This window comes from Passer montanus, unplaced genomic scaffold (genome assembly GCF_014805655.1).
Source record: "Passer montanus isolate IOZ18808 unplaced genomic scaffold, ASM1480565v1 scaffold19, whole genome shotgun sequence".
NCBI lineage: Eukaryota > Metazoa > Chordata > Aves > Passeriformes > Passeridae > Passer > Passer montanus.
In genome coordinates this window covers 1,344,149-1,367,517 of record NW_024366480.1, presented here as the reverse complement: position 1 = coordinate 1,367,517, position 23,369 = coordinate 1,344,149, and the positions used below count along the sequence as shown (strand labels likewise).

At 38.0% G+C, this 23,369-nt stretch overlaps 1 protein-coding gene across 1 annotated transcript in view; it reads right to left on the bottom strand.

The window, feature by feature from the left end:
* Positions 1-5,259: 5,259 nt before the first annotated feature.
* The window catches only part of TMEM67 (transmembrane protein 67), a 32,690-nt gene continuing 14,580 nt past the window's right edge, over positions 5,260-23,369 (bottom strand). Inside the window, exons 12-28 of the mRNA XM_039706296.1 lie at positions 21,004-21,160; positions 20,517-20,640; positions 19,591-19,696; positions 17,649-17,705; positions 17,455-17,553; positions 16,875-16,973; positions 16,451-16,537; positions 15,628-15,727; positions 15,387-15,526; positions 13,856-13,996; positions 13,325-13,405; positions 11,969-12,085; positions 10,639-10,755; positions 10,452-10,556; positions 9,996-10,098; positions 8,899-9,041; positions 5,260-8,452 (exon numbers count right to left, since the gene is read on the bottom strand). Coding sequence (XP_039562230.1) covers positions 8,372-8,452; positions 8,899-9,041; positions 9,996-10,098; positions 10,452-10,556; positions 10,639-10,755; positions 11,969-12,085; positions 13,325-13,405; positions 13,856-13,996; positions 15,387-15,526; positions 15,628-15,727; positions 16,451-16,537; positions 16,875-16,973; positions 17,455-17,553; positions 17,649-17,705; positions 19,591-19,696; positions 20,517-20,640; positions 21,004-21,160 — 1,857 coding nt within the window. The 3' untranslated portion in view covers positions 5,260-8,371. The remainder of the gene's footprint in view (positions 8,453-8,898; positions 9,042-9,995; positions 10,099-10,451; positions 10,557-10,638; positions 10,756-11,968; positions 12,086-13,324; positions 13,406-13,855; positions 13,997-15,386; positions 15,527-15,627; positions 15,728-16,450; positions 16,538-16,874; positions 16,974-17,454; positions 17,554-17,648; positions 17,706-19,590; positions 19,697-20,516; positions 20,641-21,003; positions 21,161-23,369) is intronic.

Below are 23,369 nucleotides of genomic sequence, written 5' to 3'. Positions count from 1 at the left end.
GTAGTTTGTTGGGAGCATGAATACCTTCTCCTGCTCCTAAAAATAATTATCTTGGGAGCAAACTGTGCAAGAGCTTGTGCTATGACACAGCAAGGGTGATCCGGCCACCAGTGGAATTTCAGCATGTGCTTGGTGGGGTTCTTTGGAAAAAACATTTCCAGATAAAGCAAATGGGAAGGACCCTTTCCTTTAGCTAAATCACTCCTTGGCAACAAAGGAGACATAGACCTGCAGCATCCCCAGAGTTTGGACAGGGATATGACCTTTGGAGCATTTTATCATTGCTTACAGCCCTCCTTTAAACTCTGAAGCAATGACTTGGGGCCAGGAAGGTCACTGGTCCCTACCGACTCTTGGGGTAATGCTTACAAACACGTGGGGGCCACGTACCTTTAACCTGCCAGCGTGGCCACCCTGCTGGGAACCATCGGGTTTGCTTGCAGAGGTGGTTTGCAGGAAGAAAGTGCACTCTGAGGTTACCCAGACCCTACAAGACGTTGCTCTCCCCACCTTGCTGGTGGCTCCAGTCCTCCCACAAAGGTTAATTTGGTGCATATAGCCTTCTGTACCATGGATCTCCTGTGCCTTTGTCATCTGGAAAAGCTGGAAGATGGCAATTTCCTGGACTGTAGGCACTTTTCTCAAGAAATGCCTTTTTCATGTATTTGCTGGGACAAGGGAATCTGGCAATTCTTGGCTAAGGTCTGAATACATAACCATACGAGAAGGTGTCATCACTGGTGATTGTCTCTGCTGCCCTGGCTCAGGCCCCTCACTGTAGTCCCAGCTCAGCCCTGCTGGGTGCTTGGGTGTGCGGGTTGCCAGCAGCCAGGGATGGGGCGGTGCTGTGTGCTCAGCATTCACGTTTACTGCACGCTCTCCTTGTGGCAAAGGGGCTGCAGAGGAAGAGAACACAGGAACGGGCTGCCTTGTTCTTGTGCAGTGCCAAAAACAGCTGAAAGAGCTCATGGTCCTGGGCTGGTGCTGTGCTTTGCTCTCATGTCTCTGGGCAAAACTGAGGCCTGCTGCCCCAGGCACCTGTGCCCAGGCCTGGCTCTTCCACTTTTTCCTCCTCTCACCTGTGCCACCAGCATCATCCTGGCCCTGCAGGACAGCAGACCCTGCCAGGGTTCCTTTCTCACCAACAGCCCTCTGAGCCACTTGCCCAGCTAGATCCATTTCAGTGCCACTGCACAGGTAATATCAGGGGCTGAGGCTGAACCCAGCTGTGAGCTGGGTTCTAGAGGTGTTTATTTCCAAGCACAAGCATCTTGCAGGTGTCTATGATGCCATCCTTGAGCCGAGAGACTGACGAGAGGTATGAAGAGCAGCCAGGCTTTTACTCTCCTGCATACACACAGGCAGACAATGTGAAAACATCCTCCTCCTCTAATTATATACTGTGGCTTCCAGTACAGCTTTTATAACCATGGATGGCATGGCAATCACTGGGGGGCGGTGAAACTTTTTAATTCTCTATATTTTGCCCTTACTTACTGCATCTATTTCAAGCTCTCCCAGGTAAAGCAGGAGGCAGAAGTCATTCCCCAGAGCAGATAAACTCCTTTCTGTTCTCCCATCTAGATACATTTAAATGTCTACTACTTAATTGCATTAAGAATCCCAGCCCTTCCCTGGCAATGGTTGCTGGGAAGGCAGCGGTTCCCTTGATGACAAGGGATGGGGAATCAGTGTGACTGTGCCAGCGGAACTAAGAGCCCTGAGTGGCCACCAAAGGAGGTTCCATAACCTCATGGTCTCTTCTGGCTTCATGTCTGCTGAGCATGGGCAATGAATATTATTATTACAAAGAAGTGTGTCATCAAACCATTTCTCTGCATTTATTCAGGCTGTCAGAAATAAAGCACTGGAGAGCAATGCTAGCTCTACACAGCTAGAGAGATTGAGGAAATTGTGGTTTGCTTACAGCATTTGGGGTGAGGAAGCAGAACTTCCTCACTGAAAGCAGACAACCTTTCCTTACAACCTGTGTAACAGGGGTGGCACAGTTGCACAGCTGCAAACCAGACAGCATTGCTGTGGGATCCTGCTCTTCCTGCTGACAGACCAGATGGTCCTGATCCACAGGTCTCAGACCCAGCACTTTCCCTCACCATGCTCACAAATCCCTGAGAGCCATCACAGCATCTGCAGCCTTCAGAGGAATTCAGTTGTGTTCCCTTCCAAAGAGCACAGTGCTGGGGTTTCTGCAGATGCAATGACAGGGTGTCACCTAAGAGAAATTATATGCAGTAAGATCAGTGTTAGCCACTGCTGAGCTGCAGCTGCCTGTGCAAGCCAGGCAGCCATATTCTCTCTGTCTCTCTCTGTCTCTCTCTCTCTTTTTTTTTTTTTTTTTTTTTAACTGTAACCATGTCTACACAGATGAATTTGTCAGGCTTTGCCTCCATCCTTATGAGAAGGTGTACCTCCCTGTCCCTGTGGATTTAGGATGATGTGGGGAGAACCCAGTGTCTCATCAAGTTCTCCACTGAGCTTTTGGTTGCCTCAAATTTTGGGTCATAATACTCATTGCATTGTAATTGTAAAAAAAAGAAAACATTGCAAATAGGAAATGCAGCTTTTTCCTTTCCTATCTCAAACTGTTGAAAAAACAGAAACTAGTTTCTGACTGTATGTTTTTAGGAGAAATGAACACCTGAGGGGTCCCTTTCCTGGCGTCATTGCTGCTCTGACCTTCCAGGATAGTCCAATAAATACCAAGCTTTCAGCACAGCTGTTATTAAACACAAAGATTTCAGCTTAACTCCTGCAGTCCCCTAGCCAATGTTTCTGGGGCTTGGCTCTCTGCAGGTCCAGGTGAGCCTGAAAAGGAGAAGGGTGGGGCAGCAGCCTGGGGATGTGCCCCAAAGCCAGTGCCAGATCCATCCTCCAAGAGGCTGCGGAGGAGGGATGCTGCCCCAACAGCTCCATGGAGTGTGCAGAGAATTCAGGGGGAAGTGCAGCACGTGAAAGTGTGAAATTTATTCATCCCAGGTTGGCTGCCAGTGGCAGGGCATGGATGGGAAGGGGAATCAGGCTCTGGGAGGTACTGAGCTGTTTGCTTGCGAGGTCACTCGGTGCAGCTCTTGTCCCAGAGATCAGGCAAAGCCAAAAGCAAATAACACAATTCAGCATTTGCAGGAAGAACTGGAGACTTATTTCTTGTATGATTTGAAGGGGATTATTTTCCTGCAGCTGCAAACCAGGTTGAGAAGATTATGGTGACCATGGGGTTACAGGTAATTTTATCCATTCCTGTTTCCTCCATACTGCATGGACCTTTCTGCTACCCTGACACACAGACCTGTAAAATGCAAATTTGATAATTCCATAATAAAAGGCACTTATATAAAAAAACCCCAACCACTGAAATAAACCATCTAGATCTGTCTCAATTGCTGCATGTTTTCTAGGAATAACTGCTTTAGTGCTATGGCAAGTACATTTCCTTCTCTCTGCTCAGATTCAGCCTCTGGTTTGATTCCAGGAACACCACAGGTTGTGAGGAGATTGACAGGTGTGGGCTCAGCTTTCACAGATTAACAAAAGAACAATTCTGAACATTCAAAGGGAAGTTCTCCATGTCAGCTAATCCAGTGCTGCCTCCTGACCTCTGCAGAGCTGTTCCACAGATGAGCTTTGAACATCAAACATTCCCTCATTAGCCCCAAGGGCTGCCTCACCTCTCCCGCTCCCAGGCTTGGAGCGACTCCTGCTGTGACTGAAGTCACAGGGAAAACCAAAGGGGTGACAAGTCTCAAGTAGCATCAGTAGGTCGGTAAAGCAGCTGGAACAGAGTGGGATACAGCTGGCCAGGCCTTGAGACCATCACAGCTCACTGAAGCTCTACCAAGGTAAAATGTAACTCAGCTTGCAGAGAGGCAAATGCATCTCCCATGGAATTCCCTGGGGATTGTCCCACAGGCTCTAGGATCCCTAGCCCAACCTGTGTGTGTTCTGGGATGGTGATGGTATATAGGCAATAGAAGAAGCAAAGCTGGAGGAAGCCAGTGCGGAGGGAGGAAGGAAGGAAGGAAGGAAGGAAGGAAGGAAGGAAGGAAGGAAGGAAGGAAGGAAGGAAGGGTGTGTTCTGGGATGGAGATGGTATATAGGCAATAGAAGAAGCAAAGCTGGAGGAAGCCAGTGCTCAAAGATCAGGGTTTTTTTGAGGCCTCTTGGTTTTATTCCTTCTTTTATATATACATGGAAGTTAGGACTTCACACTTTTAAACTGACTTTTAAGGTTATGTTTGGATTTTCATTCTTCTCACCAAAGAACCTGTGCTGCAACCCTGAGGCACACCTTGGCACACAGTGCTGCTCAGCTTGGCAGCATTCTCCTGCTGAGGTCACCTCTCTCCTCCTTTGCCCAGGGAAGTGGAGAAAGGCAGCATCTGCCCCGGCAGAGCCTGGCTGCCAGACCTGCAGGAAGAGAGGGGCAGGATCTTCCTCTCAGCTGACAGTGATGAGGTGATAGAGGCAGTGGCTTGGGGCACAGGGGAGTTGAACAGTGCTTTTAATTAGTGAAAAGGTAAGGAGAAATGGGCATGATACTGGGTAGAGAAAAAAAGTTAGGGCAAAGTAGGTAGTGTTGAGGGAGACCAGTTTTGAGAGGTTAGGTAGTTACCTCCTTCCACCATCCATTTACTTGTGATTTTCTTAGAAGTGTGTCACAGTCTCACTGTCCCTTTCATGCACTGCTCAAACACTCCTGCTGAGCCTGAAGACAAACCAACACCCCTGGAGCTGGCTTGGCTGGCATCACGGTGCTGCAGCAGCTGATGGAAGGGTGGAAGCTGAGCACGCTGCCAGCACCACTTCTCACCTCTGGTAGGGTTTACCTCAGTCACACACCCACCCCTACCATTCAAATGAATGTTGTAGTAAAATGGCAAGTCCATGCCAGTAAATGAAACCTGTAAATGTTAACATATTTTTGAAGTTACTATTCTTTGTCTGTACATGCAAATTTTAATTATTGAAATAACTTGTTTGGTATCTAACTTGGCAAAAAACAACCATCTCATCTATTACTTTTGGCTATACAAAACTATTTGTTTTGGATACTAACTAAACTAACTCCATTGTTGCACGGACTGCAAAACCCCTTTCTCACACTTGTTCTGACAGAGCTTCTCTGGACTGCAGAGCCAGCAGCAGCCTCTGGCCCTAATCTCATGTGCATGGAAGAAGAAACGTTGTAGCTTTGGGTCAACTCAATTAACAAGCGGAAAAAAACCTCTCTCAAATCTTTGACATTTTTTTATTGCTGAGAGAAACAGACAGGAGAGACTGAAATGCCAGGTGGGCAAACAGAACATTTAGAAACCTGAAAGACACTCATCACATGAACAATACATCGTAGATCCATATTAATGTTAAAAAAATAAAAACCATTAAGCTGGAAGTACAAGTACAACCATTTCTTGAACAAATACCAAGTTTGATATTTCCTGAACAAATATCAAGGAGTAGGTGAACAAAGCTCAGCCAACCTGTTCCAAGTGTTCACTGGACAGCAACAGTGAAGAAAAGCTTCTTCAAATTCCTGGAGCTTTTGACTCCTGTAATTATTTCCTAAATCATGTAGAGTGCCTATGCTAGGAAAATTAACGTTTTAGACAAATGATCTGGAAAAATAAAGCAGAACAGAGTAGTGTGTACACTGAGGAGAAAGAGAGGGCCAAGTGACTGAACTGTTTTGACAGGATGTTTTTAGATTAATTTATCATTTATCTGTTAAGAAGAGTTGCTTTTAGCAGTAGTTCTTGCAAAATGCAAGGCCATTAAAGCTTTCACGTGCCCTACTGTGCAGCAGATAATTAAAGGCATAGCATAATTAAAGCAAACTCAAAGCAGGAGTTTTGTATGAGACATGTACCTGGTTAGCACAAGCATTGAGAACAGGGTACAGAGTGAGAGCCCCCATGCTGAAACGTCTCCATTTCTGCAGGTATTGAACTGATGAAAACTGAATTAATTGAAACCACACACCTACAGATGGCACAACCACATCTTCGTTCTGCTTTCAGACATTCTCTGCTTCACCCAAGTCTAGTTCGTTTAATTACTCTGACTGGAGTTGGTCATGAATCTGACCACTCTGGAGAAGGTATGGTTGAGGTGTGGTACTCGAAACACTTCATGATCATGAACACATCACCAGAATTCAGAGAGAACAAGCCTGTGCCTGTGACCACTGACAGCGATGTGCCGTTCTATTCACAGTTCTCCTGGCCTAAAGATCAGTATTAGGGCACTGCACCAGGGTCACCCTCGCTCTTTAATGGACCACAGCAACTCCCTACACCCCTTTAGTCACATCTGTTAGCTTGAGGTCACATGACAAAACTTTTATTTCCTCTCATAAACTGACTTTGCAGGGCCTTGTAAGGACTTAAGTTTAGTTAAGCTATGCAAAGATATCCACCAAAGAAATACATGGGCACCAGCTGAGGCTAACTTTGTCTTGTGAATGTCCTTTGTCAGATGGCTCCTTAGCTTAATTTACAATTTCAGCTCTCAGTAGATCACTGACAAGAAACCTCACAACTAATGTAGTCATACAGTCATGGTTCCCAGTGGAAATATGATTTTTGGCTGTTTAAACGGATCCAAAACCTAATAGACACTTTAATTACTACATTCACCAGAAATGCAACAATCTTAATTTTATTACCCTGAACACTTCATTCTATTAGAAACCACATTTTCTGAGGCATAGTGTGTACCAACAAACTAAGAATTGTGTCCATAAGTAGAGAGAAGCAAGGAAAGCATGAAATGGAACTGCCCATGCTAAACTGCACATTAATAAATGGATGTCCCACTGCAAATCAGCTTTTCAGTTATCTCTCTGAGCACAGCCTTACTGGCAGGCACGTTCTATCACTCAGTACAACTACACTGGAGTAGCAAGAGACACAGGCTTTGCAACACCAAAAGCAAATGCAGTGGAGCAATAGTGACTGTGAGATTTACATCCATGTTACTCTCAGTTTGGTGTGATATGACATGGTACCAACATGAGAACATGGTCCTCTTTATGAAGCCAAAAACCACCTGAAATGCAATGCTGCTTCAACTCAGATAAGCATATCTGCACAGGAAATCTGCAAAGTTCAACCAGTCATGTCCTCAGTCTGTTTCAGAATAAACATGAGATGATGGTGACTGATAATATTTTTCTGGTGTTTTTGCTCCTGTAAGTCCCTTGTTGAGTCATCTAAAGACAAGTAACAGCTATAAATCCAGCAAACACTATTCATGTTTAACTATTTACTGAAAAAACATTAAGTATAAAAAGATAGGGAGACTTTTTAGTGACAAAAATGGGAGGTAGGCACCTCAGTTTAAGGTGATTTGAAGGCCATTCACAATCTCCCTTGGCACTTGAGTAATTATTAATCTTTCTAAATTCCAAAAATATGATGACAGTAAAATTATTATGTCTCTGTTATATATAAAGATAATAAAATCAGAAAATTAAGAGACCATGAGCACTTGTGAAAACAATTCTAAAAAGATTTTTAAAAATTGCTTCCATTTCACTTGTGTGGAAAAACTGAACGGAATAATTACTGTTGTTTCTCTGAACATCTAGCACCACAAGACAGAAGATCAAGAACAAATCCCAAATGCTGATGGCCATCGCCTCTGCTCTATCATAGCCTCTTTTTCTACATCATTGTAACACAACTGTACCTCAAATACATGTTTGGGATGTCATGTGTAGGCCACACCCAAGAAAAACAATTATAAACTCCAAGAGAAGAGACATAATTATACAATACTGTATGACAAAAGACAGAAACCTAAAAAATTTCAAGTGGAAGTTGCTGCAAATAAGTGATATTTAAAAATTCCTCCTGAAATACTAACTTAATTCAAAACAAATCTTGTGCTGTGTAAAATTTGACATATATTTGCTATACATTACACCTCAAAATAACTTTAACAAAAGAACAAAGATTTAAGGTATTTTCAGAGAATTTCAGAGTTGGCAACCTCTCCTGTCCATCAGATGCTCAATTTGTTGCCTCAAAGTCAGTGGTCCATATCTTATCAAAAGCCATAAAATAATTTTTGTCTTATTCTAATAATAACAACAGTAAGTTTACTTCTGTCTTATTTGCATGTACCTTTCTTTTTAAAGACTCATGGCTTAGTGTTCACAAATTAAAAATGAAAACCCTATAAATACAGAAAAATAAAGCTTAATAGCACAAAATATAAAAAAAGACAAGTTTCAAACCCATTACATTGTTATTGTTGAAAAGTGCACTACAATTAATCTGCAGGTCAGAGACGCTTTGATCATGTTCGTATTTTCCATTATTAAATCCTTAACAGTTTTTCATCTTCTCAATTAAATGAGAAATCTTTGATCCACCAAGGTTTTGGATGCCAAATTCTTCTGCCCAAGTGTACTACGAATAAACCTAAATATCTAAGAACATTTTGGAAAACATGTATTAATGAAAAAATACTTACACTAGTATGTTTCAGTATCTAACATAAATGGTAACTTCAGATCATCTTTAAATTGTAAATAATATGAATTAGGTGCTTAATTTCCTTTAGTATTTTTAAAACATTTCCCACTACCTTTCCACCCTAAATTATGATAGAATGATGTGAGATTAATTTTAACAGATATTCTTGTTTTTTGTTGAAAATTATTTGTAACCTCTTCATTCAGGATCACCATGTGAACAAAATGAATTTCTCACAAATCTATTTGACAAAATAAATAAAAAACTGATTTCCTAAGGTCTCAGTATAATCTCTCCCTGCTCACTGTTAACTCACTGCATTTATTATCTAGTTAACTATTTAAACTGCCATACTGACTCCCATTTAAAAATATTACTTTGTTCTTAAACTGAAATTTACCTCTTGTTGCAAGTATGTTAGAATAGCTGCTAAAACAAAACTTTGGGAAGCTAAATCCACAACCGAGAAAAACAGGATATCAAAGATGAGCAGTGTTGTTTCATTGCCATAATAGAGAACATCAGTGAAAGAGTGTCCTTCATCTATGGAAAGAGAACATAAAAAAAAAATAAATTAGTATTTCTGTGAGTTGCAAGTTTGTGCAATTCATCAGTCCATGCTAAGGATGACATTCTATGGCAACAAGAGATAGTCCTGTCATTCTATTGAAAAATAATACAAACTTTTCACTTATAAAATGGCATCATACTGATGAACACGATAGGTAAAACCCATGTGTCAAACACAATTCTATTTACTCCTGAAATTGCAATCAGATTACTTTAAAAAGTTGTTTTAAATCAAGAAGCAGATATGGGTTCCTTGTCACTGAAATTTTTAGTAGCCGTTAGCTCTGGCCCCAACTCAACAAAATCATAAAAACATTTGCTAAATGGCTTATTTAGGAGGAGGTTCAGAGCTTTGCATTATTTTTGTTTAATGGTTCTGCAGAAAATGGGTATTTTAAGGTGAAAGTAACTTCTTCACAGCCAAAGTACTCTAGTCCATTTATCTACCTCTTTATTTTATTAAAAAATACCACTTCTATGAGAGAAAAGAATATACGAACAATTAAAGAAAACATATGCTTTTCCCTTTTCCTACTTTTTCAAAAAAGTCCAATACAAGTTTGATTGGAAACAGTGTATTTTTATTATAAATTGTGTATTTCAGTGACATGAAATCCTGATTTATATCTAAACTTCTGGGACCATAGCAGTCTAGATTATCAGTGTATTTCTATCAACGCTTATGATTATGAATTTCATGAACATGTGCACCACATCTGTCACTTTCAGCTGCCTTAAATAAAAAACATCACAGTCAAATAACAAATTATAAACAGGATGTCTATAGTTTCTAAAGAACTTCTTTTAAATATCTCCCTCACAAGTAGTCATTCAGTGATCTCTCCTGCTCTGAAGTCCATTTTAGATTGTAAATCTACACAGAAACCAGGATACTTAAAATAGTACAAATACCACACATCTTTTTACCATTATAAAAAATACTTTTCTCTATTGGTTCCATGAACTCCATGCCAAGAATTCGTTCAAGCAGCAACTTATCTTTGACAATATAATCCATTTCTTTATGAACCTGTAAGAAAAAGAAAAACAACACTTCTTGTTTTATGATTTCAAAGCTGCTACAAAGTGAAGTACAACTACTTAGACCTTTATGAATGAAACAAAACCCACTGGTCTATTCCAAGACAAAAATAAGTACATAACAAAAAGGATTTGTCATTTTCAAGTGCCGTCTGCACTGCTGGACAGCACTCCAATTGTTTTTTGTTTTTGAATGAAGTACTGTTCTGGATGCCATAAAATCTTTAGCAACAAATCTTAAAGCACATATGCTTAAAGAGCAATTACTGTCCTTTAGATTTACAATTTCTAGTCTGTACCTTAAGTATATTTTCCATAATATAGTAATGTCAATATACACACGTGATCAATAAAAGAACTGAGAAATTTGTTCATGGCATTGTAGGCCCTTGTGCTTTGTTCAAAAGTATTTGCAGATGAGTCCAAAAGCCTGGCAGGACCACGTTTCTGAAATACAACAAGACCAAGACTTTAACAGAGAAATTTCATATTTTAAATAACATTTAAAGAATACCAATATGTCACTTACTCTTGTTAAAGTTTCATGAATCCAGTCATAGTTTAGTCGCATTTTTCTTGAAATGGAAATCTGAAATGTCTGGCCATCTGTGTTTGGTAACAAACCTCTCTGACTACACAGATTTTCCTATACAATTAAAGCAATTGTAAATTAGCATTATTAATGTCATTCACAGACTCAAAAAAAGACAAAAGCTTTTCATTTCCTCTCTTTCATGTATAAATAATAGTTAATATCTCTAAATATTTGAAATCACTGCACTCTTGCTCTACTGCAGCAAGATTTCCTTAGGACATGAAATCCTGACCCCTGCTGTCACAACATCATATTTCTCTTTTCGCCTTTTCATTACCTTCTAATAATACGTATTCTGATATTTATTCTGAAGATCTTTCTTTTAGGTCTATCATTTCTTCTATACTTGTCTCACTTTTTTTTGTTTCTTTGTTTGGATTCCTGACTTTTTCCATGTCTTCTTCAGATCACATTTAATAAATCTCAGAAATCTTCCTTAATATAGTTTGACATCTTCATGGGGAAAACCCCCTGCTTTTCCAAAGAATTATATTAAAATAATCAATTAGGAAAAAAAAATTGTAGGAATACCTAAGTCAAAGACATTATTAATAAGATTCCTCTGTATTTCAGAGTTTGAGGTTTAATTTTCACATGGTTATGTTTTTTTCTGACCACTTAGCATTGAAATAGCAATATCCTTATTTAAGGTACTTTCACACTTGTCCCTAAAAAGATACAAGATGAAATTTAATGCAGTCCTTGATCTTGTATGAGACATTTTATATTTGCCTGATCTTGTGGTGAAGATACAACATATGACAAGTTCACAAAAATACTTATGCAAATTAATTTCTGTAAAGAATGGGTTGTATCACCGTAGTAGAAGAGATGGAATAAAGGAATTGATTGGCAGATTACAAGTTTCTGTATTAGTGTTTCAGATCTGTATCTTTACAAAAGCTTTTTGGTATGCACCTTTTTGGATGTGGCTGTGACCTTATGAAAAGGTCCTTAAATATTGAAATGATGACCTTAAATATTGAAAAGAAGGTTCTTAACTACATGAAAAAAACTTTTAGAGAAACAGGAATTTTATATCCTTGAAATGTGAAGAAGTAACAAGATGAAATAGTGAAGGGGAAAAAAAGATGAAGAGCTAGTTGAAAGAACTACTGAGTCATATATTTACATACTAACAGCTGCTATCTTTAAGTAACATGGTTCAGTGTAGTCCACAACTGCAGATCCATAATGCAGAGGTGTGTGGTTTTTATATAAAATAAATAATTGAGCAGATATAAACTTGAATACTTTTACTTACTGCTTCTCTCTTCAGGTTCATATTCATTTCTTCCATATTGGTATCTGCATGTCCATGCACTGAGCGACCATGGATATAATGACCAAAGCAGTTGTGTGACAAGAGAAACACTGAAATCTAAGAGATGGGGGAAGAGAGAACACTTTAATCAACAATTACAATTTTATTTTTGATCTTCTGAGTTCATAGTGAAGACCAGTTAAACCAGCCAGTCCTGCTACAAATACAAAGTAGGCAGGTACTGAAAAAAATATGGAAGAAAAATATTTAGCAACTCTTTTATTAATTAGTTTTATCTATATGTAACTAGAAACACATACCAGCTTCAAGTTTAGTTATTCAACAGCAGGGATCTGCTGCTGCTTAATTCCATTGAGCCAACAAGTTAAAGCTATTAGATTTTTTTTTTATTATTCAAAGGTTATTTCAGGGATCTGCTGCTGCTTAATTCCATTGAGCCAACAAGTTAAAGCTTTTAGATTTTTCTTATTATTCAAAGGTTATTTCTGTGCTGTGTAATACATGTGCATGATTCCAGCTGAACTCCTAAAAGACTGTATTTAACAGAACTTCATTCAGTATGACACAATGCTTATATATCACATAAACTCCAATGAATTCTTTTCTACAATCTGGGTACTGCATAGGTGTTTCACAGAAGAGGAATAACCATGGCTGGAAAGATTGATAAAAGAGGTAAATCAGTATTTTTAAGAAGTTCTGGACAAATGAGGTAATCCAGTCTGTTCTGACTGCACTCTTCTTTGGTTAAAAGGGAATTCCTGCAGTATAAAGCTTCAAAACCCATATGTAAAGCAGAGAAAGTTCAGATATGAGTAAGAGAAAATGCATGCAAAAGGTGATAACTGTTAAGAAGGACAAAATGAAATTCAGCAGTTGAGGGACAAGTACAAGATAGGAGCAAAGCTTGGACATATATGTATTAAATAAAACCAAGACAATTTGCAAGTCAAAAGGACTAAAACACAAACCAGCATGCAGAATGGCAGTAAATAGTTTGACACCTAATTTATGTTACAATTTGTTATTTTTGAATTCTGTATCAGCACATGTAACCAATTTAAACTAAAAAAAGAAAAACAACCAAAAAACCTAAAAACCAGATGTTTAAAAGAATGTATTGATACCTATGCTTCTGAAATAATTTTCCAATTAAAGTTTAACTGAAATCTTGCAGAGTTCATCAATAAAATGAGCTGAAGTTCACCAATAAAATCAGCTTTGGCTGTTAGCTAGTAATCTAAATTAAATGAATTAACATTATTTAATATTGTTAAAACTATCTTATGTACTATTCTATTTAAAATGCCCCAAATGAGACACAAAAATACTTACATTGCTCACACAACACAAATCAACAAATTGGCCTATCTTATCTTCAACAAATCTTTCATAAATCACAGCAAAAAATATAACCTGAAATAAATCAACAAAATTTTCTTTCATTAGTTCATCAGATTTGATGTTATTAAGCAATTAATTTCACCACTTAACACCCACAAACAACAGACTTCTGTAGTGGCCACCATTGCATTGGACTTAATGAAAAGGGATTGACATACTACTTCCTTTAAGAAGTAAAGTTGTAGTAAGAACCTGCTTTTTATTTTGAACTTGTTAGATGCTTCAAAGTTGTTTAAAATAAAACAAAGTGAGAGGATTGAAAATCTGATCCAAAGCTAGATGTCTCATATCTCAGAAGATTCATTTTGAGTCCCAAAGGTGTACTATGCTAAAACAACTAAACATAACAGTTAAGAACACGCCCCATGCTATGATAAGCAGTTTGGACAGTCTAGAGACTTATTCTAGCTTCCAAGAACCAGCCTGAAAATGATAATTCAGGATGTCATGTGTTTCACATACTTGTAGGATGGCAATGGCTACCCAGAGTGCAGCAGACACCCCAAATCTTAAAATGCGGCTCCAAGGAGCTACATAGCTCTCACTGCTTCTTGTAAGACTGGAAGACGCATCCATTAAAGCCAGGTTTGAAAATCCCACCACCTGAAGAGATAAGAAGGTCAATATAACAACAGGTGAGAATGAATAGTATTAATTAGGATCCTGCTGTTTACATCATAACAGGAAGTAAGAAAAAATAATGAAAAATGGAACTGGGGATAGTAGCCTATGACACTATGTAGCCTAGCTCACTATGACAGAGCTCAATTGTGTGATCCAAAAGTCAATACTGGGTTCTACTAAGAAACTCCAAAAGATTCAACTGCTGTATTGCATAGGGATATAACTTCTGCCAAATTTCAGCTCTTTGGTACTATATATTCCAGTGTTAAAGCAATTTTTCATGTGCTTTGTAACTCTTACAAGACTGATTTATTTTGTTTTTATTGTATAGAAGTATATTTTCCTCCACCACCTGTATGGTTGAATATATTTTAAACAAAAAAATATAGAAAAAGTTCCAAAATAAAAAAGATGAGAGGAATACTATGTGTTGAAATATTTAAGAGGTGAAAAATTAGTGAAAATCTTTCATAACAGAAGTTGCACCAAAATATACTTGTGGTGGGTTGACCTCATATCTAGTGCTTTTGACTTGGGAGGAGAGACACCCACCTCACTGCACCTTCCTTTCAGGTAGCTGCAGAGTGCAGTAAGAATAGGTGCTCTCTTTTCTCCCTCTCTTGTAACATTCCACCTAAGCTGGTCCTGGCCAAAATGCTCACATAATGAATAAAGAAAGTTTCAGGACTTTCATTATTTAGTTTAAAGGAAAACTTTTAAAAGGACTATAAAATTGAATAAAAGCGTTAAAATATGTATAAGAACCTCACAAAAACAACTATATGCTACACATTTTAATAGTACTTCTCAAGATAGAAAAAATTACTAAAATACAAAAGAAACAAGCCCAAACACTTTTCAAAAGGCCAGTTTCTCACATATCCTGAAGCTGTAACTGAAGGCATACTACCAACAGGAACAAAACTGGCATATTTTATTTCCTGCATAATAAAAAGGTGCTGCAGCAAATTAGCAGGAAGGAAGCTCAGTTCAGACAAATATTAAATCAGAAATAAAGCTATAGACTGTGGCAGGAGGGTGCTAGTAGGCAAACAAAGAATCGAGGGTGTACACAGATTTATCAGTCTCTTAAGCCCTTTAAGGTAACTCATTACCTTAAAAAAGCCCCAAACAAATCTAACAAAGGTCTCTAAGGTAATTAATGGTTGGGATTTTTTTAAGTCTTCATTAATTAAATATTGCAATGACCTATACATACATATAAACTAAAAAAAAAAAGCATTAACATAATTACTAAGTTACATGATTGCAAGTAAATTTAAAGGTGATTCATTATTACCACACAGAATGTAAGAATTAAACATTAGACCCTTACATTGTGAATTATAAATGATAATAGTAAAGTTACCTCCAGAAAAAAAAGAACTGCAAGCACTTGAAAGAGAGGATTTATTTTCCTCACTGTCTGAATTTCATTCCACTCATTTGCTATAAAGTATGTCCTCCATATGCTCACAGGTGCAGCAGCACTTTTAGTAACACCTTCACCTAAAAAGAGTATATACAGTAAAGCTCTAAAATTTAATATCTGAGAATAATATCTGAATTTCACCAAAGCTGCTTATACAAACAAGCATAGTTGGAATTACCTTCAACTGCTTTAAGAACTTTGCCCTTAGGTCTTTCCCAGTCAATAAAGAAAATATCAATAGCAAGTTGTGAAACCAGCAAGTGTAAAAACTGCAGAGCCTAAGAAAGAAAAATAAGGACAGAAACAGCATATACACAAAGGTGGAGGAATAGTTATTGTGTGGATTATTCATTCAACATAACAAGCAATATCTTGATTATACATGAGACTGCAGCTTTATTACCAACTTTTGATAATATTTTGTTTGTTTAAATCTTGGAATAATGTTAAGTCCAAAATTATGAAGAAAATACAGCAAAGTAACAATTAAAACAACCCTGACTATTTCTGCATAACATACTAACCTGGACTACGAACTCCAATTCAGTATATTACCCACAACTGATACAATATTTGTATGTGCCATGAAGACAAAGCAGTGATCTTAGAATTCTACATGTTTGAATGTAATTATATGGATCTGTCTTCTTCCTAATCAGGAACTCACAGCACTTACATTCTGCTTTAAATGAGAGTACTTGCTTTCTTGATGTGATGCTATTTTATTTGGGTTTCTTTATACCTTTATCCTTGAAAGAATGATTTTTCAGTCTTTCTTTTGTGACCTTCTTGAGACATTTATTTTCCTATAAAGACTCCACAAAATAAATTTCTATGGAAAAATGACTTAATTCTCAGAAGAACATAACTATTAGGACATAACATCCACACACTAATAACTAATAACTGTACAAGATATTTAAAAACAAGCCTACTGAAAATAGGATACATACATAGAAGCATGCTGACATGTATTTTATGGTGAGGAAAAAATTATTTACCTTTAAACTAAATGCACATGCTATGTATGTTACAAAATCTTCTTCTTGAGATGGAAGAGGTAAAAGAACAGATACAAACTGCTGAGCCTATAATTAAAAAGTTACATTGAAACAGCACACATGGCATACATGACAACAATTAAAAACACTTAAGTGCGAATAAACTTTTCCAGAAAAAGATCAATGAATGTGTAAAATATTTTAAGTAACTATTAAGCAGACGGCAAGTAAAACAAATCCTAAGGAAAAGAAACAGGTGAACACAAAATTTAAGCACACAAACCAGAATGTTATATAGAACTTGCCTTAATAGTCTGACAAGAAAAGAAAAAAAAAAAAGAAGAAAAAAGAAAATTAATGTCCATGTAAAAATGTATTTAATATTACTAGGTTTTCATACATCCAAGCCTGGAAGAACACTTACTTTGAAGAATACAAGCCAATAAATCCCTGTGCCCACTGTGATGATAAAGAAAACGTTGGCAAGGTCTCCAGCATAGAACAGTAAGAACTTGAAAACTGTCTGCAATTATAAAAACATGCTGTAGACATCTATAAAACTAATTAAATAATGCAAATGTTCATAATGCATTCATATAAAATGTAATGTGGCTCACATACATTTTCTAGTACTGAAAAGTAGCCCTGAACAAAAGCTTTCCACTGTGGTTATATATTTATGGTATTTTCACTAGCTGAAACTCCTACATGCTGGTTGTTGTTCAAGGAAGAATTTGAAAACCAAGTCCATTCAACTGATCAGAATAACCCTGTAAATACCTTTATTTTTAGAGCAGCATTTCCTGAATGACAATATCAGAATCAAAAAGAATGCAAAACAACTACTTCCTCAAGTGAGCCTAACTCCGGGGCACAGTTCTGTGCAGCTAGAAATTGTTTCAGTTACCGTAAGAAAACAAATTGTTATATCACAGGGAATGACAGCAAAGGTGCCCTTAAAGAGAGGAAGAGATATCCCGTTTCAGTTTGGCAGCTGTTCAAACCTGCAAGTCAATTATAGAGCTTCCTGTCCGCCTCTTCCAGCCTGCAGTCTTGAGAAGAGACCATAACACTGCCAGTCCACCCAACACACCCAGTGCGATCTGAAAATAACAAAAAATGGTTTGCAGATATTTTTAAAACACAAAATATAGAAGTAAATCCTTATATCAAAAAATTTAAGGGAATTACAACTTACATCAGTCTGAATCTGAGCCTCTCTCTGATTCATCTCATAGCTGACTGCGAAAGAAACCTGAATATTAAATTACAAAAAGTAAATATGCATAGTGATTCTGAAGTGCTACAACCATTACAGACAGTGGTAACTTTCAGTTTTAATTGGTGGGAATTCCCACCTTGGGCTACTATACAAGTACCACATACATCTTTTTTTACTGCATATGACCTGGTGTGCTGTTGCCAGGCTCAGTACCAGCATGCACTGTGCAACTCTTATTGCAGATTTTACCAGCAGTAATGCTGAGGATGGGTGCCTGCCATCTGCAAGTTACCAACTATATCTATTTGTAGTTCTTTCAAATGTGCATAATTTTTTTCCTCCTGAAAAGAGCCACTGAATGTTTGATACTCTCCCTTTTATCACTGATTAAATGTAACCTTGATGTAATTAGACCAACATGCAAAATCATGGTAAGCTTGCACAGCTCAGATACTAGGGGTTTTTTTTTAAGTTTGAATGAAATAAAAATTGTCATGCAGCATCAAAGTTGTTCCCTCTAGCTTAAATTTAACCTAAGACCTCTTTTGACTTTGGTCTGAAAAATTTGTACATGGAAGAGAAAATCTTTGTCTTGGTTTTGTAATATTCTGGCCTGAGTCTTTGTCACTGTACAGCCAAAATTAACACAAGCATAATAATAAATAGTATTTCTAATTAAGTTTAAAAGAAGCATCACCCCTGCCCCCAAAACCTGTCCCTCCTTCCCAGCATCTTGTGTTCCCCAAACATTTGTTCCTTCTATCACTGCACTTGGACTTAAGTCTAAATAGCCTCAGTTGCTACAAGCTCAGTGCTTACAAAAACTGAAAACAAAATTCAATGTATCTTTTTAGTTGCATTAAATTTGTTAAATGCAGCAAGACATCCAAAATTGGCAATTCTCAAATAGATCTCACAGATCTAGATGCAAGGATGAAACAATATGACAGAAAATTGAGGAACTGAAAACAATTGTTCCTACCATCAGTATTTGAATTAATTACTTTCTAGATACAGTGCTGTTCCAGCAGTTAAATAAAGACATCACTTATGCAGAAAAAAATGTCCTGATTTTTCTATCTTTCTAATTTTCTTGCTTTCATAAAACTAATACAGAACTCAAGAAATGCTTCTAGCATCACAAATTTCTTCTAGCCAGATGTCTATTTGTACTAGAAGTCTGAACAGCTGAAGGCTGACAAGCAGAAAATGCTAATATTATTTTTTTTTTGTTCTACCATCCTAAGATCAGCTAGAAGTCTGAACAGTTGAAGGCTGACAAGCAGAAAATGCTAATATTTTTTTTTTTGTTCTACCATCCTGAGATCAATATTTTTACTTTTTAAAGCAGTGTGATCTAACATAACAACCAGAGAGAAGAATGGAACATCTGCTGCCCATGAAGGCAGGCAAAAGGGCAAGTAGGAAATGTCCCTTCTGCATCTGCTACAGCAGAATTTGGTGTTTTTCAGTACAGAAAGATGAAACACTAAAGGATGTTTTAAATAAATTACCAATATTTTAATTTAAACTACAGGTGATCTGAAATGTTTGTGTCATAACAACCTCCTCTAAAGGCATTGTTCTAAATAAAAATACTAATTCCTTGCATAAATTGCTTGCAGTGCTGCACAGAGTCCCTTATCTGTTATTTTAAGTGTGTATAATTTTATTTGAACTGTAGCCTAATTTAGCATTATAAAACCAATTTCAAATTCCAAGTGTTTTAAGCTAAAAGAACGAAAGATAAACTGAAAAGAGAACACTTTTAACTGATTTGTTTTAAGAGGTTTTAGTGAAAAATTGGAACTTTAAAACTGATCAGAACTAGAAACTGCTTATATTTTTATAACTCACTACCATAAACCGGAATTCCAACAGAACTAAAAGTATAATTAAGGTGGCACAAAGATCTCACCATCACACTCTGGGTTTCAGGGTTTTGTATAAGCACATCTGTGTAAGCAACAGTAATTAGAGGAGGGTAGATGGTTCCTCTCTGTGTATGGGACACCAGTTGGATACTGCAGAAATAGAGAGTATGATTATTAATAAAAAAACCAACTGGATGAGCACTTGGGAAGCAATCATTGAAACTTAAAAGAAAATACTAAATGAACAGAACAACCTGATCAATAAAATGTGAATTTCTAACTCAATAACATGGCACTTCACATTTTAAATATACAACTGGAGTGTACAAAGACATGTACAGAAATATATTTAAAAAGTCATAGGAAGGATTGTTTACTTGTAAGAAAATACCTGAATCAATCTTCACCTGTCTGCATCTTACAGGAGGACATCACATAAAGAAGGAGAAAAAATGCTTCTTCCAAACTGTATTCCAGCTAAGATCAGCAATCAAAACAGGCAGTCTCACAATTTTAGTTAATGACTACAAGCCTATTCTGGATTGTATAACAGAATAGGCAATGGAAAAAAATACTGTAAAAAAGAGTATGGAGTATGAAATAAAATCCTTCTATAGTCAGCAACACACACACTGAAAAAGAAATAACAGAGGAGTCTTTTGGTCTTTCCAGACAACACTTGCTTCTAAGAGGTGACTGAATACCTGCTAACTTGCATTATGCAAACATGGTCTGATCCTTGTACCTGGAAGGGAATCATGGTGATTTTAATGCCCACAAGTCAAGGTTGTTTTCTTTCACTCATCAGAACAACCTATGGAAATTCATTCCATTCCCAAATATGCAATGGAAAAAGCAGCACATGTTACATATTAGAAAATACATAACAAAACAACTTTAAGACAATAAAATGCAGACTGTACAACACTGGCTTTATTTCTATGTACTATATATTATATGAGTTAATCACCTTATTGTTATTTTGCTAGCAATCCGAATTACCCTTGGTGGTTTTCCCAAGTCATTCTCTTTTCCACTAAGTGCATCCACCAAAAAAAATCGACGAGTCAAAAGCCAGTTGTTCATATTACTGCCTAGGAAAAAACATGACAGTTTCACACACACATTATTCAACACACAAAAAGAATTAAATGTGTTAGAAACAACACATATAATTGTATAATACATAATAATTACTGAGGATATAAAATTGTATATTTTCAGCTTATACAAATATATAATGAGATGAGATTTTATTTGTGCATATTACTGACTGGAATGCTTGCACTTAAACTATCAGAACTTGCCCAAAATACTACATTTTTTAAATGGAAACATGTTATGGTGTGTTGTGGTATCTTTAAACACAACACAGTAAGAGAAGTTAACATAGATTATTTCTATTTGAAGTGTTCAGATTGTTTAAATTCATAGAAACGTTACTATCACCATCTTACCTTGATTAACAAACTTTTCATTGTATTGAAGATTCAAATTTAAAACTGGCACGGCCCAAAGATGTTGCTGTCCATTGCCACCATTATATTCAAGGAACAGGTCATAAAAAACTGGATTAGCAAAATCCAACAAAATCTTAGAAACTGAAATTTTGCACTACAAGAAAAAAAAAAGTGAAAATTAAAAGATCACTTTAACCATTTAGTTAGTTTGTCAAGCTGTGGATTCCCTCCCTACAAAATTATTGTGGAATCTGTCCCACTTCTTCACAAAAGAAAGAATCACAGACTCATCAAGGTCCTGCGTGAGCCTCCATTTCTCCAGGCTAAACCCTCATCTCCCTCAACTGCTCCTTATAGAACTTGTGCTCCAGACCCTTCACCAGCTCTGTTGCCCCTCTCTCCATGCTCCAGCACCTCAATTTCCTTTTTAACTGAGGGGCCCAAAACTGGACACATGTGCTCCAGACCCTTCACCAGCTCTGTTGCCCCTCTCTCCATGCTCCAGCACCTCAATTTCCTTTTTAAGTGGGGGGCCCAAAACTGGACACATCACTCATGGTTTGGCCTCACCAGTGCCAAGTATAGAGGGCAATCACTGCCCTAATCCTGCTGGCCACACAATCCTGGTACAGGCCAGGATGCCATTGGCCTTCTTGCACACCTGGGCACATGCTGGCTCATGTCTGAGCAGCTGCATGACCAGCAATCCCAGGTGAGGGCAATCACTGCCCTAATCCTGCTGGCCACACAATCCTGGTACAGGCCAGGATGCCATTGGCCTTCTTGCACACCTGGGCACACGCTGGCCCATGTCTGAGCAGCTGCTGTTGACCAGCAATCCCAGGTCTTCTGCTAGGCAGCTTTCCAGCCACTCTTCCCCACGTCTGAGCGCTGCATGAGGTGGTTGTGACCCAAGTGCAGGACCTGGCACTTGGCCTTGTTACCTCACACCACTGGCCTCAGCCCATCAATCTGGCCTGTCCAGATCCCTCCAGAGCCGGCCCGCCCTCCAGCAGATCAACACTCCCACCCAGTCTGGTGTCAGCTGCAAACTTGCTGAGGGGTGCTCTTGATCCCCTTGCTGAGATGATTGATGAAGGTGTTGAACAGGACCAGGACAGTACTGAGCCCTGGAGACACCAGCAGTGACCAGCTGGATTTAGTTGCACCCACCACTCTCTGGGCCAGATATTCAGCCACTTTTTTACCCCATGAAGAGTGCACCTGTCCAAGGCATGAGCTGAGAGTTTCTTGAGAATGCTGCAGGAAATGGTGCCAAATGCTTTACTGAAGATAGACAAGGTATTCCAGCTATCTGCAAGCAACTACAAACTACTAATGATTTTATGCAAACTTCTTGGAAATGACTGCAATTAACTACAATGGCTAATGTAGAGAATGAAGCTCTTAAAATTTTTCAACAGATTTGGAAAACAGCACCTAGCAAACCTCACAGACATAAAATTTGAAACAGCATAAACATTAAAGTCAAGAAACATAAATGCTGAAGTAATGAAATCTGGTTCTGAGCCCACCAGTACAAGAGAGAAATTAGACTACTTGATACAGTCCAGCACAGGCCACTGTGGTGAGGCAGAGACTGCAGCATCTCTGCTACAAAGAAGAGCTGAGACTCTTTTGCCTGGAGGTAAGGCGGCTCAGGGGATCTTATCAATGTGTATGAATATTGTACAAGGGAGGGTGTATGAGACAGAGGCAGGCTCTTTTCAGCAGTGCCCAGTGACAAGACCAGAGGCAATGGGCATAAACCAAAACAGGAGGCTCCCTCTGAGCATCAGAAGACAGGGTTTCACTAACACAGGTTGCCCAGGGCGGCTGTGGAGTCCCACTCCCTGAAGATAAAAACCCATGTGGATATGGTCCTTGGCAACCTGCCCTACATGGCCATGCCTGTCTTGTGGACAAGACAGCCTCCTGAGGTCCCTGACTACCTCAACCACTCTGTGATTGTGTGAAGAAGTTCAATGTGAAAGCAGGTAACTTTTTGCAATTGTGAACAACCATGAATTTTAAATACTCGTATAATTTGTATAATTTGTCAACCATGTTTTCTCCAAAGCCACATGTTAAAAAAAAAAAAAGTAATGCATACAATGGACAAAAATGCTATTAAAAATACTCAGTAAGTTACCAATGTATCTATTCAAACCCAACAATATTAACTGTTATTAATACAGGTAACACAGAATCAATATCAAATACTCAAGATTTTAAAAAAAGCCCCATACTCAACTAGTTCAATGATCCTAAATATAATATGTTTTCATTCTGTCTAAAATACTGAAATATGGATTAAACAACATTAAATAATATTAAATATATTGTTAAATATCTTGAGAAAT